This window comes from Trichechus manatus, unplaced genomic scaffold (assembly GCF_000243295.1).
Source record: "Trichechus manatus latirostris isolate Lorelei unplaced genomic scaffold, TriManLat1.0 scaffold00026, whole genome shotgun sequence".
NCBI lineage: Eukaryota > Metazoa > Chordata > Mammalia > Sirenia > Trichechidae > Trichechus > Trichechus manatus.
Window position 1 is genome coordinate 20125669 of NW_004443962.1, and position 18241 is coordinate 20143909.

At 38.5% G+C, this 18241-nt stretch overlaps 1 protein-coding gene across 1 annotated transcript in view; it reads right to left on the bottom strand.

Annotated features, from left to right (window-relative positions):
- Positions 1-1088: 1088 nt before the first annotated feature.
- Positions 1089-18241, bottom strand: part of GRAMD1C (GRAM domain containing 1C) — a 73642-nt gene continuing 56489 nt past the window's right edge. The window contains exons 9-15 of the mRNA XM_004373674.2: positions 16749-16891; positions 15346-15449; positions 13822-13998; positions 12676-12733; positions 7311-7421; positions 6960-7065; positions 1089-1597 (exon numbers count right to left, since the gene is read on the bottom strand). Of these exons, the coding sequence (XP_004373731.1) occupies positions 1517-1597; positions 6960-7065; positions 7311-7421; positions 12676-12733; positions 13822-13998; positions 15346-15449; positions 16749-16891 (780 nt within the window). The 3' untranslated portion in view covers positions 1089-1516. The remainder of the gene's footprint in view (positions 1598-6959; positions 7066-7310; positions 7422-12675; positions 12734-13821; positions 13999-15345; positions 15450-16748; positions 16892-18241) is intronic.

Genomic DNA, 18241 nt, shown 5'->3' on the forward strand with positions numbered 1-18241 from the left:
ACATATTTTATTTAGTCATTTTCTTTGAGGTATTTATGAGTATGATCTCGTTTTGAGAAAACGTCACAAAAATATTCAGCTTGTCAGTGATCATTTTTGTGAACTTAACAAGTTTCAAGTTTACACTCCAGTCACTCTTGCTCACAGCCAGACATTGCTTAAATTCTTACAGAAGAACACCCAGCTAGTTTAGTTGGGATTTGCCCAGAGAAACCCACTGTCCCTCTACTCCAGTCAATATTTTCATCCTTTACTAGCATTTCAAAAAGAACTTTAGCTATCTCATGGGGCTTTGGTGACTCTAGAAAATAAGCGAAACATTTAACTAAAGGCAATAGCTGTTTCAACGTAAGAATATATACAAATCATTCTACACTATGACACTTCCTGAGCTAACTCCTAACTCTGGGAAAACAAGTCTGACTTCCAGTCAGTTTACAAAGTCCTTATTTTCGGGAACCACTTATATTGAGACATAAAATCTAAAAACTTTATGAAAGAGCCAAAGCTTGTGTCTGCTTACAGCTTCAAAGTCAGTAAAGAGCTAAAGCTTATGCCTGGCTTATAACTTATCCACTAAAACAAGCCACACACATATACATAAAGAGTGAAGCCACATCTGGCTAGTGAAAAGTAATATATAAATTATTTTCTGCCAGGGGTCTCACTTTGACCAACTGCTAAGCTGAAGCTGAGCTTAGTTCAAGTATTCATTATCTGTCACTAAATGCCCAGACTTGAACACAGTCTTCTGGTTTTAAAAACTCAGAGCATAGTTCTTCATTTTGAGTCCTACATATCTCTTTTCCTGAATTGGCTCGTCTGCTATTTGATGTATAAAGAGACAAGATAATCTCACCTCTGAGAGCTACCTTAAGAAAAAGCAACTGTTTCTTTCATAAAGATACAACTAGGCTGAAGAACCCTTCAGATAATCATCAACATACATATTTACAAGGTTTGACTACTGAATTTGCACAGTAAATAAATGAAGACACACAAACCTAGAAATATGATATGTGCCTGAAAACTGATCCTTTAAGATTAGTTTTTGGAAGTTTTCTTCTTATATTTGGAGGTTTCTTCTTACATTGTCTGTCCTCTTTAGCCTCTTGAACATGTCTCAACTGTAAAAGCATTCTATGGATAAGTACTGATTCTGCACTAACAGATAAAGCATCCAAACCTCAAACCTCACAGAAAAATGAGGCTATACCATTCAATTCAGAGTGCATTTTCTTCTCATACCTGAGAAATTCAACTCCATAATATATTTCATGGTTCACTGGAGAACTTCACAGCTTAGAATTATGTTTAAGAAGTGAAAGGAAGGATCCTTGAGGCCAGCTAGGACAAATTATCAAATAAATATTATTGAAAAAAAGTTCATATTAGAAAAACCAAAAATGAGAAAACATGGAAATGTTCCTATGACAATTAAAATCCTTCATTGTTTGGTTTTCTTCTAGATGTCTTCTTTTAGTTCCAAGTGTCTCTATTGCAGTCCTTAAGATCACTAGCTTTGGGCAGCGCTACCAGTCTTGTTCTTACTCAGTAGATCAAAGGTTCTCTGGAGCATAACAAGTGAGCTCTTCAGCTGCAAACAAAATTAATGTTCAAAATCAGATTGCTTAAATGTTTCTGATTATTTTTATGCCGAAAGTTTACATTTACATTTAATAGTATTTATACTGATGGCCAAATAAGAGGTGAATATAAAACACCTGATCCCTTAGTGTATCTGTGGGTTTGGCTTCCCATCTGCTGGAGCACTGTACTTCTTCCTACACGGACTGCTGCATGTTCTACCTCCCAACAGGTCGACTACGAGCATGACCCAAAGTGAAAAGTTGGTTTTCCTCAATGGTGTCTGAAGTTGCAGGGGTCTCCTCACTATCCCTAAACAACTCAAGTTTCCCCTCCGGGTCTCTGCTTCTGTTGTGCTCACGTTTACCTTTCTAAAGCTGACCCAACCCCACTGCCCACGGAGTTTTTCCTAATCACCCTGCCTCTAAGCTTCTAAAGCACTATCTTACTACTGACTTTGACACCTAAAAAAGTTTGTACTTTTTATAGTCTTTAACAATACACATGGACATCTGAGTTCCCTAATAAAACTGTAGGCAACTTGAAGGCATGAATTATGTCTCATTCTTTTTTGTATTCATTCATTTAGCAAGTATTTATTGCTTATATGCCGGGCACTGTGCTAAGCATTGGTTATACAACAGTGAACTGGACAGGCGCTGTTCCTGCCTTCGTGGGGTTTACACTAGTGAGGGATACAGAACCCAAATAATCACATACATACAGATACTTACACATTTTATTAAGTGTTTGGAAGATGGTAATGTCAAATGAGGACGACTAGAGGAGAATTAGGTTTGGGTGTGGGAGGAAAACTGAATTCCGCTGTGGGCATGATCCGATCTAGATGCCTGCTAGGATCTGGATGATGGAGCACACCTGAAAAAGCTGAGTCCAGGTGAAGATGCCAAGGAGGGAAATAACTATGAGTCTGGAGCTCAGGGAAGAGGTCAGGGAGAGCAGTAAGGATTTAGGAGTCACTGGCACCTGTGGTGTTTAAAGCTACGGAAGTGGATGAGACTATGTACCTAGAACAAGAGTAGAGGGGAAGGGAGGAGAATCTCACACAGAGCCCAGGAGCATTGAGTCACGGAGAGGTCAGGTAGAGGAGATGGTTTTAACCAGCAAAAAGCAGTTTTACATTATGCTGAGTGAGGGAAGCCAGTCACAAAAGGTCACGTATTATAAGAACTCTCCAGAATAGGCAAATCCATAGAAACAGAAAATAGATTCGTGGTTGCCTGGAGCTGAGGGGAGGGGAGAATGGGGAGTTACTGCTGATGGGTACAGGGTTCCTTTTGGGACATCAGAAAATGTTCTGGAATTCGACAGTGCTGACTGTACAAACTTGGGAATATACTAAAACCACTGAATCACACACTTTAAAAGGGTGAATTTTAGAGTATGTGAATTATATCACAATAAAGCTTTTTTTTTTTTTTAATGGTTTTAAGAAAGCAAGATTAGATAGTATTTCAAGAGGGAGTGGTCAGTTCTGTCAAATGCTGACCCTGTAAGATGGAAAATAAAAAAAGGTGCATTACTTTCATAAGCCAGAGGTCACTGGGCACCTTAGAGCGTATCAGTGGAATTGTGGAGGAAGAAAACCAGGTAGGAATGAGCTGAAGAGAGAATGAGTGGATTGAATACATGCACCCAACTGTGCTCCCTTCTGAAACCCCACTAAAAGCAGAGTAAAGGGATTTTTTTCGTAAGCATAAACCCACAAGAGTGGGGAGAACAAGAAAGGTGGCAACAGCAAGACAGCTTGGTACACTGGAAAGCAGATGGGTAATGGAGCCGACCTGGGAAACGCTGAGTCCCAAGTTAACAGAGAAAACTGAGAACCAAAATTTACTCTGAAGAATCCTCAAACACCTGAGGAATTGGGGGCCAGAAATCTATGGAAGGGAATAAAGAGGAAGGGGCCAAAATAAGAATGGTTGGATGTAACTCTGGGCATCTGACCTCTCTTTCTTCCTGGACAGAAGGCTGGAATTTTATTTTCTGGAGAGGAGAAAACAGAGGGTCTCTAGCTCAGGGGGACACACCAGACATTGTTAAGGACAGTAGCACCATACCAAAAACAGGGGTTACATGAAAAAACGTATACTGATGCTGAGGTCATCCCCTCTACCCTGCCCTCCCCCAGCCCTCCTCCTTCACTCGGTTCCTAAAACCCAGCCCTTAATCCATTGGGGAGATTAGAAGGGCCTTTCTGTGGAAACTAACTAGTCCAAGAGGAAAGACCTAATATCGGGATTTCTCAACCAATAGCCCAGCCAAATCTACAGAGTAAGTTCAAAGTAGACAAGCCCTACCCACATGTGAAGAGCTTCTGAGCCACATAAGCAGACCACCAGAAGCCCTCTAACCTGAAAGATAAAAATCAAAACGGGACAAAAAGGATCTTGACAGAAAGTGAGTATACAAGAAGAGAAAAATATCTTTGAACTATCAGTAATATGCTCAAAGAGATAAAGGAAGATACTGGAGCCATTAAAAATGACCAGAATGCCATAGAAAAGAAACAATTCAGAGAAATAATAGCTCTTTGAAATTAAAAACTTGTTAGCAAAAATTGAAAAACTCAACAGAAGAATCTGAAGATAAAGTTGAAATCTCCCAGAAAGTGGAGCAAGAAGACAAAGAGATGAAAACTGGAAAGACAACGTAAGATTGGCCAACCAGTGCAACAGCAGGCAGACATCCGAATAACAGGAGTTGCAGAAAGACAGGAGAGAGAAAATGCAGGAAATCAACTATATAATTCAAGAAAATTTGCCAGAACAAAAGGGCATGAGTTTCCAGATTGAAGGGATCAGGAATGGTAATGGCTTCAGAATTCTCAGTAGTAACACTGGAAGCCAAAGACAATGGAGTAATGCCTTAAAAGTTCCAAAGGAAAAGTTATTTCCAATCCAGAATTCTATTCCCAGCCAAATCATTAATCAAAGTGAGGGTAGAATAAAAATTGTTCACACAGCTCAAGTCTTATTTACCTCCATACTCTCAAGAAGCTCCTGGAGGATAGGCTCTGTTAAAAGGAGGGAGCAAAGCAAGAAAGAGGAAAATACAGGAAACATCAGATACAACAGAGGACAGAGGCAATGGGAATGCCCAGGAGGAGAGCTGTGTACCAGGCAATGGACCAGATGGGAGCCAGTCAGAAGGCTCCATTGATAGAACAATGAGGGGAATGAAGATTTGGGGAGGAGACTTATACAACAGAGAATGAGGGTATGAAATACTTACAAATAATACTCATCTATCAACACTATAATAAGACAATTTCAGGGATAACAAAAGACAGAAAAAAAAAGCAGTCGTGATTTATTTTATAGCTCAGCTCTGAATGGCAGACTTGGTAAAAATTAAGTAAACACTCAATATTGATCTAACTAAAATTATGCTATGACTTCACTGGGAAGATAGAGGGGCTTAGAAGTAGGTGAAAGGAAAGAAAATCACATTGATGTCTTCTGTGATGGGAAGTAAAAAATAATACTTAAAATGGAGAAATCAAGAAGTATCAATACTTGGTTGCTATTTATAAATATGAGGTGAGCACCAAAAGAGCAAACGAAAAGAGCTGAAAATTGTCCTTGGGAAAGAAAAAGAGAAGAGGGTGCTCGGATTGCTTTTTTTTTCCGAACAAACCTTGTAGAACAAGTTAACTCTTTAAACTGTGTGAATGAGTGATTTCAGTAAAAAGAAAAACTTTAAAAAGTGAGTGGCTTATAGAGTAGTGACAGCAGGAGCAGGCAACTCTCTCAAGGAGCATGACAGTGAAAGGAAGAGAGTGGTCGATGGAGAAGGGTGCCAACAATGTGGGGTTTTAATACAGGAGACAACAGAGCCGGTCCGGCACTGACGCTAATGATTCAGCTGCATGCAGGAGGGGCAGCTGATGAAGGGGGGGACGGAATTCAGAAAACAGGCGTCGGACTGGTCCCTCGCACACACAGGAACGCCTCTCTCCTAACAGGAGTGACGACGAGGGTAGGTGCCGGGATAGGAACGTTTGTAGATTTGGTTATTGAAGGAGCGGGGAGGTCCCACCTGAAAGTGTCTCTTTTCTCTGTGAGGCACAGTCATCAGTTGAGAGTGAGGAGCTAATGGGAGGACAGGATGAGGAGAAAAGCAAGAGTCTGGGATCTATTCCTTGCTGAGAAGGGGAGGAGAAAGGGAGATAACCTGCAGCAGTGGAGTGCCTAGTCGAAGCTGTACCCTTCGGTGCCCACAGGATACCACAGAAATGCCCAATAATGAATCTTATAAAAAACAAACCTAATTAAAAAAGTTTTCTTGAATTACAAAAAAAGCTTATAAAAATATTAACAGAGATTGTGTCTGAATGCTAGAACTATAGGTTTTCTTCTATTATTGTCAGTTTTTCAATTTTGAAAAATGAGCATTATATTCATAATGGAAAAATTTAATATTTATTTTTCAAAGAGTACCCTAGGTTTTGGTGTATACAACTGAGCAGCACACATTGATGATGTTATGTTCAAGAGTTAATGTTAATAGAAAAAGACCAGAAATAACCTAAATATTTGTTCTTCTATGGAAAACTAGTAAAATAATTATGGCACTTTTATACATACAGTTGAATCCCATGCAGCCATTAAAAACACGAGGAAGCATTTTATATACTGATAAGGAAGTCTCTCCAAGATATATGGTTAATAGATAAAAGCAAAATAATCAATGTCTACAGGATCTACCATTTCTATAAAAAGACTTAAAGTTACGCATAGAATTTTCTCTAGAAGGATCACTAAAAAGAAATATATATATATATATATATACACACACACACACACATATATATATATATATATATATATACACACACACACACACATATATATATATATGCTGATATGGAAAATCTTCAAAATATATTACTAATTGCAAAGAGAGGATATATGACAATGTGTATAGTATGTTCACATTTTGTAAAATAAATAAATAAATACAAGCAACTATACACATAATATAGGAGCCCTGGTGGTGCAGTGGTTAAAGCACTTGGCTATGAGCCAAAAGGTCAGCAGTTCAAATGCACTAGACACTTCATGGGAGAAAGATGTGGCAGTCTGCCTCCATAAAGATTACAGCCTTGGAAAAACTGTAGGGCAGTTCTACTCTCTCCTATCAAGTCACTGTGAGTTGGAATCAACTTGACAGCAGTGAGTTACGTATACACATAATATGCATAACACAGAAACTGGCAAGGGTAGCTTCCTCTAGGAGTCGAATTTCTTCAAATACTGATACAATAAAATATTCTCTCATAGCCAGAAGACAAGCTGATTCCTACTGGCGTGACGGTAAGAAGCAGTGTGGTACGCAGAGCTGCCTACCTGTTTGAGCATCACTATGGAGTCTCGGAGCACTCCCTTTAAGCGATGAGCCTGATCTTTGTTCTTTTGAGGATTTTCTGCTCTTGACACCATGTCAGAGGCTAAACTGCAAGAACAATACTATCTTCAAAATCAAGAGAATACTTTTCCGATATTTCATTTCCAGAAATCTTCAGTGCCCCCATAAATTTGCAAATAAAACACAAAATTAAGAAAAGAAGCAAACAAAAACAAATAGTTTATGACTATAGGATGTATCAAAATCTCTGAAATTGGAAATAAAATTTCTCCAGTGAAAGAATTATTGAAATAATATGGTGAAAACAGGTTGGAGGGGGAAAGAAGACTTACTTTAGAGATTTCTCTTCTTGGAGGTGGAGACGGTAAAACGACTGAGCAGCATATTCTATCTTGGACAACTTCATAAACAGTGTCACATTCAACAAAACTAGCAACAGCAAACTAGGCAGAGCAAACCATACCTGGTTAATCCACTCTATCCAGACCTAAAGCATTAATAATGCAGAATATACATGCAAACGCTTCAAAATGCACATTATCTAGACTATTTTCCAGTTATTGTTATTATTTAAATCAATTATCCCTATTTTATTGAGCAAAAAAATTACTTTAAATATTAAGTGGATATTGAGGAGAACAGTGGAAGGTAACCAGAGTGACAATGAAGTCCTTAAACAAAGTGAGTTGGGGTTGTCTCTAGCACCTCTCCTCTTTGCTGAAATCACAGCTGATTTGATGTGGGAGCCACCAGCTTAGAAATCTATCAGGTAACCTTTCAAGGTCTATTTTTGGGACCTTTTGGCTTAAGCAATTATACACCCATAATGCTGCAGTTCAAAAAAGAAATGAAGATCAGTATGGACTTAGTCTTAGATCACGATGTGCCTCTTATTCCCAGTGGAAAACAAATTATCATTCAGCAAAATTTTCTTTTAGTTCATCTTGGACAAAGGAAGTAACAGATCCCAAATAGACATTAATTGTGTCATATGTAAAATGTTACATGCTTAAATGAACTTACTCTATTAGTTTCACAGTACTCTTTCAAGTAAATGAATACAGACCTTATTACACATATACACAAATATGTAAGTAGCATCATATCTTTCTACTTATTCTCTTAAAACATTGACTTGCCCTTAAAAATACATAGTATTCACTTTACCAATCCAGAAGAGAATAAAAAGAAAGAAAAGAAAAACTAAGGCAGTAGCAAGAAAATCAGATCTATGAAATTATTATGGCATTGAAATGGGGTTGTTGTTGTTAGGTGCCGCCAAGTCAGTTTCGACTCATATCAACCCTGAGAACGACAGAACAAAACACTGTCTGGTCCTGCGCCATCCTCACAGTCTTTTTTATGACTGAGCCCATTGTGCAGCCACTGTGTCAATCCATCTCATTGAGGGTCTTCCTCTTTTTAGCTGACCCTCTACCAAGCATGATGTCCTCCAGGAACTGGTCCATCCTGATAACATGTCCAGAGTACTGAGAGAAAGTCTCGCCATCTTGGCTTCTAAGGAGCATTCTGGCTGTACTTCTTCCAAGACAGATTTGTTCATTCTTCTGGAAGTCCATGGTGTATTCAATATTCTTCGCCAACACCATAATTCAAAGGCGTAAATTCTTCTTTGGTCTTCCTTATTTATTATCAAGCTTTCGCATGCATATGACGTGACTGAAAATACCACGGCTTGGGTCAGGAACACCTTAGTCCTCACAGTAACACTGTTCCTTTTTAACACTTTAAAGAGGTGTTTTGCAGCAGATTTGCCCGATGCAGTGCGTCTTTTGATTTCTTGACTGCTGCTTCCATGGGTGTTGATTGTAGATCCAAGTAAAATGAAATCCTTGACAACTTCAATATTTTTTCCGTTTGTCTGCTTTATTGGTCCAGTTGTGGTGAATTTGTTTTGTTTATGTTGAGGTGTAACCCATACTGAAGGCTGTGGTCTTTGATCTTTATCAGTAAGTATTTCAAGTCCTCTTCACTTTCAGCAAGCAAGGTTGAATCATCCATATGTCACAGGTTGTTAATGAGTCTTCCTCCAATCCTGATGCCCCGTTCTTCTTAATATAGTCCAGTGTCTCGGACTATTTGCTCAGCATACAGATTGAATAAGTATGGTGAAAAGACACATCCCTGATGCACACCTTTCTTGATTTTAAACCACGCAGTGTTCCCTTGTTCTGTTCAAACGACTGCCTCTTGGTCCATGTACAGGTTCTGCATGAGCACAATTAAGTGTTCTGGAATTTCCATTATTCACAATGTTATCCATAATTTGTTATGATGCACACAGTTGAATTCCTTTGCATAGTTAATAAAACACAGGTAAACATCTTTCTGGTATTCTCTACTTTCAACCATGATCCATCTGACATCAGCAATGATATCCCTCATTCCATGATATCCCTCATTCCATGTCCTCTTCTGAATCTGGCTTGAATTTCTGGCAGTTCTTGTCAATGTACTGCTGCAATCGTTTTTGAATTATCTTCAGAAAATTTTACTTGTAGGTGACATTAATAATATTGTTTGATAATTTCTGCATTTGGTTGGATCATCTTTCTTTGGAATGGGCACAAATACGATCTCTTCCATTCAGTTCGCCAGATGGCTGTTCCAAATTTCTTGGCATAGACGAATGAGCACTTCCAGCACTGCATCTATTGGTTGAAACATTTCAAATGATATTCTGTCAATTCCTGGAGTCTTCTTTTTCACCAGTGCCTTCAGTGCAGCTTGGACTTCTTCCTTTAATACCATCAGTTTTTTATCATATACTACCTCCTGAAAAGGTTGAACATCGACCAGTTCTTTTTGGTACAGTGACTCTGTATTCCTTCAATCTACTTTTGATGCTTCCTGCATCATTTAATATTTTGCCCATAGAATCCTTCAATATTGCAACTTGAGGCTTGAATTTTTTCTGCAGTTCTTTCACCTTGAGAAATGCTGAGTGTGTTTTTCCCTTTTGGTTTTCTAACTCCAGATCTTTGCACATTTCATTATAATAGTTTGTCTTCTCAAGCTGCCCTTTGAAATCTTCTGTTCAGCTCTTTTACTTCATCATTTCTTCCATTCACTTTAGCTACTCTATGTTCAAGAGCAAGTTTCAGAGTCCCTTCTGACATCTATTTTGGTTTTTTCTTTCTTTTTAATGGGCTTTTGCTTTCTTCATGTATGATATCCTTGATGTCATCCCACAACACATCTGGTCTTTGGTCATTAGTATTCAATGTGTCAACTCTACTCTTGAGATGGTCTCTAAATTCAGGTGGGATATACTCAAGGTCGTATTTTGACTCTCGTAGACTTTTTAAAAAATTTTTTCAGCTTCGACTTTAACTTGCATACAAGCCATTGATGGTCCGTCCTGCAGTTGGCCCCTGGCCTTATTCTCCATCATCTCTTTCCACAGATGTAGTCGATTTGATTCCTGTGCATTCCATCTGGTGAGGTCCACGTGTATAGCTGCTGTTTATGTTTTTGAAAAAGGTATTTCCAATGAATAGGCTGTTGGTCCTGAAAAATTCTATCATGTGATCTCCAGCATCATTTCTATCACCAAGGCCGTATTTTCCAACTACTGATCCTTCTTTGTTTCTAACTTTCACATTCCAATCACCAGTAATTATCAATGCATCTTGATTGCATGTTTGATCAATTTCAGACTGCAGAAGTTGGTAAAAAATCTTCAATTTCTTCATCTTTGGCCTTAGTGGTTGGTGTATAAATTTGAATAACAGTCATATTAACTGGTCTTCCTTGTAGGCATATGGATATTATCCTATCACTGACAGCACTGTACTTCAGGATAGACCTAGAAATGTTCTTTCTGACAATGAATGGGATGCTGTTCCTTTTCAATTTGTCACTCCTGCCATAGTAGACCATATGATTGTCCAATTCAGAATGGCCAATACCAGCCCATTTCAGCTCACTAATGCCTAGGATATCTATCTTTAAGCATTCCATTTCATTTTGAATTCCAATTTTCCTAGATTCATACTTTGTTAATTCCATGTCCCGATTATTAACGGATATTTGCAGTTGTTTCTTCTCATTTTGAGTGATGCCACATCAGCAAATGAAGGTCCTGCAACCTTGACTCCATCCATGTCATTAAGGTTGACTCTACTTTGAGGAGGCAGTTCTTCCCCAGTCGTCTTTTGTATGCCTTCCAACCTGAGGGCTCATCTTCCGGCACTATATCGGACAATGTTCTGCTGCTATTCATAAGGTGTTCACTGGCCAGTTTTTTCAGAAGTAGACTGCCAGTTCCTTCTTCCTAGTCGGTCTTAGTCTGGAAGCTCCACTGAAACCTGTCCACCATGGGTGACCCTGCTGGTATTTGAAATACCAGTGGCACAGCTTCCAGCATCACAGCAACATGCAAGCCACCACAGTACAACAAACTGACAGACGAGTGGTGGTGAAATGGGGTATCGGTCAACATTTCAACATCTGAGTTAAATTTTCTGCAAGTAATGCAAATGATCACAAATAATATTTACTACAAAACTAACACAGCAAACCTATTTAATCAGAATATTAAAACCTTTTCAAAAACTAAAAGGAACTCAAACATTTTTTATCTTCTGAAATCTATAATTAGGAAAAGCAGCTGATATAAAAGCTTTATTCCAAAAACCAGAGTGTTATCACCAAGTCAGAAACAATTCAATAAAATCTAATGGACTACCTCAATATTCAGATAGAGCCATGTAGATATTAGTAGTCTAAATATGACTGGTTGGGTAGATTCCTATGGAATACTCTGATTCAGACTAATTGTCCCAGTATTTCTTACCATGTGGTCCTCAGACAACTTCCCTCTGAATAGCCTGGGGTGTGTGTTTTAAAATACTGATTCCTGATCCCTACTCAAGACCTACTAAATCAATCTCTGGGACTGAAGCCTGGGAATTGCATTTTAGCAAGCTCCCCAAGTGATTTGCACAGTAAAGGATAAGAACCACTCTTCCGATCAAATGGAATAAAATAGTATTACTAGGATTTCACGGGCCTGTATATATGATTGGAAACCCTGGTGGCGTAGTGGTTAAGAGCTATGGCTGCTAACCAAAAAGGTCGGTGGTTTGAATCCACCAGGCGCTCCTTGGAAACTATGGGGCAATTCTACTCTGTCCTATAGGGTCACTATGAGTCGGAAAGCAACTCGACAGCGGTGGATTTTTGGGTATATACATAAGTGGAGCCCTGGTGGCACACTGGTTAAGAGCTCAGCTGCTAAACAAAAGGTGGGCAGTTCAAATCCACCAGCTGCTACTTGGAAGCCCTATGGGGCAGTTCTACTCTGTCCTATAGGGTTGCTATGAGTCGGAATTGACTCAGTGGCAACAGGTTCTTTTTTATATATGTATAAATATTCCCTTTAAATTTATCAAACTTCCCACAAAAAACCTGTGGTAGAAATCAGATTATTCTAAAAATAAAGACATTTATTGGATGTGTACTTTGTATTCCCTCAAATTTAATAATTCTGAAAATAAGTCATACATAAAAAACTATCAGATTGAAGCATATGACACTACTATTTTGCAGAAAAGAAATTGCCAAATATTGGCAATTTCTACACAATAATATACAATTTGATTCAAATCCTTTTTTGAAACTAGTTAAAAGATAAATGCACAAACAAAATAAGCATTCAAAACAAATACTTACGAAATACTCATCACCACAATAAGAGTGGTGTTATAGCTTTCCATTTCTTTTTTCTTTTCTACAGATCAAAAAAGAAAAAAAGAAAAAGGCTGTATTAGTGCATTAGAATCAGGATTATGATTACAACTGTTCATTTAATATTCATTTGAAAAGAACTGGAAAAGAAATTTTAAAATAATTATTTCTAAGGACAAAAGGATTTAGGGTGAATTCCCTGCACCCCTTTTTTGATTTCTGATGTATTGAGTAGTATGAAACAAATCTGAGGAAGTAAAACCTACATCAATCCTTCAAATCTGGCCTATATTACAAATTAATGTACTCTAAGCAATTCAATACATCATATATGATCTCTAGCTAAGTATTATCTCTGCAAATAATATTTGCGTTGGGTTTATGTAGAATGTTTCTCTCTTTAAAAAAGAAAAACATCACCCTCACTTGTTCTCTAATGCCTAAACTTTTAAATTTCAAAATTAAAGAGCCATTAATCTTAAATAATGGATAAACATATTCATAATAAGTCCTGGAAGGGGATTTAATAATGATTATTACACCTCTGAGACAGAGGGAATAACAGTAGAGGCAGGGCGTCTTCAAAATTGAGAGTGGGGATAATCAAAGTCAGATTCCATCTTTGCAACATTGCTGGGCTGGCCGATAGTGCATAAGACTGAAAGCATATAATCATCGCGGTAAACTCAAAGACAGAAATCAGCTGTGTGCAAATGCTAGCAAGAAGCATAAATGAGCAAGGCGTCCAGGAGCAGGGGAGAGTGGTGGGGACCGTGGTGAATGGGGAGCAACACTCAGTCTACGGGGCAGCTACTACTAAGCTCCAGCCAACTGTTGTAATGAGGGGATTTGGGTCCAGAGCTGTCGGGTCTGATTTTTTTATATAAAAATACTCCATTTTTAAAATACCACGTGGGCCAAATAAAATACTTCTATTGGCCATACACCTGCCATTTTGCAACCGCTGTTTTAGATCTATGTGTTAGTTATCTTTAAGGAACTCAGAGTTTGATAAACATTATCAAAAATGGAGGGGAGAAAAGGAGACCCCCTAATTGTCTTCGCTTATATACAAGGGCACATTCTGCCTCATAAAACTAAACTAAACATATTTTATCTGTTTACCACTACCTGTAATATCCCCTTTGACATCTAAGCCCACATCTCCAGAAGACCGCTGAGAAGAAAGTTTAGGAGCTACTTCTGCTGTTACGTTGAATGTTCTCCTTCTCCTTCGTAGGCCGCTAAGTTTTCCAGAGTCTTCAATGGACTGGTTTAACATAGATTCTTCCATTAACAAATGTGATTCTAATAAGGAAATAAAAAAATAATCTATTTAAACAGGGGAAAACCTTCTCAACTGCAAGATACAAGGGCTTTTTGACTGTTGTCTCATTTCTTGTTTGTTTTTTCAGAATTGGTAACTTTGTTTAACTATTCCTTAGGTTCTTATGGCCTAAATTCCAACCTTACCCTTAATGAGAAGCCTTAGAGAGTACAATGACCCCATAATGAGATTTCCTTATTCTAGGAAGAATGAACTGTATTAACAAATGACAGCATCATTAGAGCAAATGTACCATGTGCTATATTAAATATTAATGCAGCTATTTCACTTATGGAAACAACAGGCTGCCTACTTACACTGGGTCATTAGAAGAATTTCCAGGGTAGGTCATGGTACTGGAGTGTCAACCTCAGAGAAAGGAGCAGCACATAATAGCTCTAATTTCCAATGACAGTTTGAGAGAGAGGAAGCACCAGTGAAGAAAATCTGCAAACAACCTAAAAACCTCATTTTTGTCATTTGTTTCAACCTTTTTCTTCTCCAGACTTTTTTATTAGAAGCTCATTATCCAGTGGCCAAACTAATTTTTGAGTTTCATTTTCTCTGCTTCTGATTAGGAGATTAATAATGAAATAGCCAAAGGGAGAATAGCAAGGAAAATAAGGCTTTAAATTACCCTGAGTGTACTGACCAGCAGCTTTTCTTTAAAATTAATTACGTTTATGTATGTACATATTTTTTCATCATGTATATTTTAAGGAATATCCAAACAGAACTGTATCACTCCTCCCCAGTCAGCTTCCAGCATCTGCCTCCACCAAGTCCATACGTGTACAAAACACACTGCTAGTGGACAGCATCCAATAAGGAAAGTGTGGGCCTGAGGGTGTTTCAAACCTTAGCAAGCACAAGTGTGTATTTATGGTCAGGTTATGCAGTCCCTCCCTGAGTCAGCTTCCTTGGCTCACTGCAGAGGCAGGGAATGTGACAGCTCCTAGCTGTGTGATCTTGGGCTTGTGATCTCGGGCTTGTGATCTCTGTCTCAATTTTATCTTTATTAAAATGGAAAAAAAAAAAAATACTCCCTACCTCAGAGGTTGTTACGAGTATGGAATGAGTTAATATTTATAATGCACACGGAATAATGCCTGGCCTATAATAAACGTTACACAAGTATTTGTTAGATGAACAAAGATGTGAAGTTCAGAACTTCCTCAGGTGGCAGAGCACGTGGGATAGCTGGAAGCCCTTCAGTAGGAGTCATTCCAATACCACCCACCAGGTCCTGCTACAAATCCAAATGAATAATCCACTTTGTGAATAAATACCATCTTTACAAAAGCAGATAAATAAAAAAATTTACAAACCAAGCTGTTTGAAATAATCCTCCAATGAACTCCACGAATTCTTCTCAATTAAAGATTTGACAAGGCCCCATGGCTGTTTTCTGTATTTCAAATCTGTGGAAACTCTAACAGGATAAGAAGGAAAAAAGGTGATGTATGCATTCAGAATACATATTTAAGGAACAGACTTTAGTTACATTAACATTGCAATTAAGTGTAAGATTGGATTCAGTGGAAAACCACAAAGAAGATTCAAAGTCATTGAGATTCTAAAAGAAAATTCATTTACTGATGACTTCTTCAAAAAAGTATTCGGTACTGTAATAATTTTATCAACTTTTCCTTCTAAAAATTGTCATTTTCCTTCTTCCCTTTCTCTATTTCTCTATTTTCCTTCCTTTATTTTTTTTACCTAAATAGCAATAAAGCTTCAAAATAAATTCTAAATTTTCTAAATGCCTTGTACAAAAAATCTCTTAAAAAATAACCAAACCTGTTGCCGTCGAGTCAATTTTGACTCATAGCAACCCTACAGGACAGAGTAGAACTGCCCCATAGGTTTCCAAGGAGCAGCTGGTGGATTCAAACTGCCAACCTTTTGGTTAGCAGCCGGGCTCCTACCCACTGTGCCACCAATGATTGTAAATTAGTTGAAAGTGACTACGTAAGTTGGACTAGGCCAAGCACATGATAGCCCATCACGATCTTTAATGCACCAACAGTTCTCGTGGCAGCAGAGTCACTTACTGCTCACCACGTTGTTGTTAGCTGCCGTTGATTCAGCCTCCAACCCATGGTGACCCCATGCACAACAGAGTGAAATGCTGCCCAGTCTTGCGCCATCTCCATGATCGGTTATGGACTGGACCGTTGTGATCCATAATGTTTTCACTGGTTGATTTTTGGAAGATTTTTTTCCAGGCCTTTCTTCCTAGTTTGTCTTAGTCTGAAAGCTCCAGTGAAACCTGCTCAGCATCATAGCAACAGCAAGCCTCCCCTGACAGACAGGTGGTGGCTGTGCATGAGGTGCATTAGCTGGGAATTGAGCCGGGTCTCCCACATGGAGGGCGAGAACTGTACCACTGAACCCCAAGGACTCCCAGCCCTCTTGCCATTAGAGAGGGTCATGTGACTAGTTCTGGCTAAAAAATGGTAAGCCCATGCACAATTCTACAGCTCTTTCTTCCTGCAGCAACTGAAACAACACTCGTTCTGGATTATGCAGTGCCAAGATGTCAACACCTTCACTGGGTTTGGGCCTGGAGGGAGGAGCCCCACGTCTCTGCTCACCACTGTTGGGTGTGTAATTTGAGCAAGAAATAAGGCTTTGTTGTGTACAGCTATTACTAAACCTTCAGGAGTAATGTGTCACAAGAGCATCATTTAGCCTATCTTGACTAACACACTCATTTACGACAGCTCACCTTAGCCTGCATTTCTGTTTTGAAGATCGGATGATACAGTATCTGTTCAAGGTATAGAAGTAATCATGGTAGGGGACATCATGTGTCAGTACTTCTGAATCTACCAAATAAAACTGTGCCTCCCGACTTTCTTTATACAGTGTCTGCCAAAATAAGATAGAGAATTTTTGCATGTGCACGTTTAATATACCAAATTTCTTGTTAATTTAGAACATACATACTTGGATTCCTTTTCAAAAATTATAAGACACAAGAAGACTACCTACAAAGCTGAAAAAGCCTCCGTGTTGGGCTGTACCTGTCTGTGAACTGAGAGAGGCGAACTGCAGAAAGTGTATTTGCTGCCCCATCACTGAATTCAGTGTGCAGTTATTTTTAGGAGAAAGGAATGATAGAATCTCTTGTATTATTAGTTTATAAAGAGTTTTAAATGTGACTGTTACGGGAACAATTCAAGAATCAATTGATCTAGGCAAGTGCCCCACTCCAAAGTTCGTCACAGCAGAAGAGAACCACCTTTCACCAAAAACATAAAGGGGGTTGGGGGAGCAACCAAACAAAACACCGCTTTCCCTGAATAGAATTTAAAGTGGTTGTGGCCCACATCTTTCTAATTGTAAGCACACTTTTTCTATATATCTTCTAAGAAAAATAATAATAAGGAAAGAGTTCCATCCTCAATACTAAAATATTGAATCCTCCTTAAATGTTTGAAAATCTTTTTTAAATTTTAAAAAGGTAAGGAAACGTGCTTTTTAACACTAATGGACAAAAACTGGATAGCACAACTAGTTCAGACATTAATAGATGTTTTCAGTCTGTTTGTAAAACAGGTACACTATACTTCTACACAAATGGCCAAACACACACCCCACATTGTACATTCAGCGACATGCTGGTCACAGAATAACAGTCACCTTTAAATATCTCAATCTCTTCCCCACGTGTTACAGCAGCCGTTTAGTTATTTGGCCCTAACCCTTGATGTGGTCCTGTAAACCAGGTTTCGGTGGTGCTATATTTTATTAAGAAAAATTTCAGAGATACACAAGAGTAGAAATAAAGTATAATGAACCCTCATGTGCTCATCAACAGTATCAATCACACCCAGTCTTGTCTCATCTATACCCCATCCCTACATTCTTTCCCTTCATCACCATCCCCCGCCTGGCTAGATGACTTGTAAAGGAAATCCCAGACATTAATATAATCTCATCCATAAATACTTCAGTATATCTCTTTATAAATTCTTCCATATGTCTCTATAAAAGATACTCTCCTCTTTAAAACATGGTGATGATACCCTTATTATGCGTAAAAAAATTCCTTAAATCGTCAGATATCTGGTCAGCGTTTACTTAATCCCAATTGTCCCATAAATGCCTTTTTACAGTTGGTTTGCTTGAATTAGGATTCGGCTGATATGCCTCTTAAGTCTCTTTTAACCTGTGACCATTTCTCCCCCCGCCATTTTTTTTTTTTTTTTTTTTTTT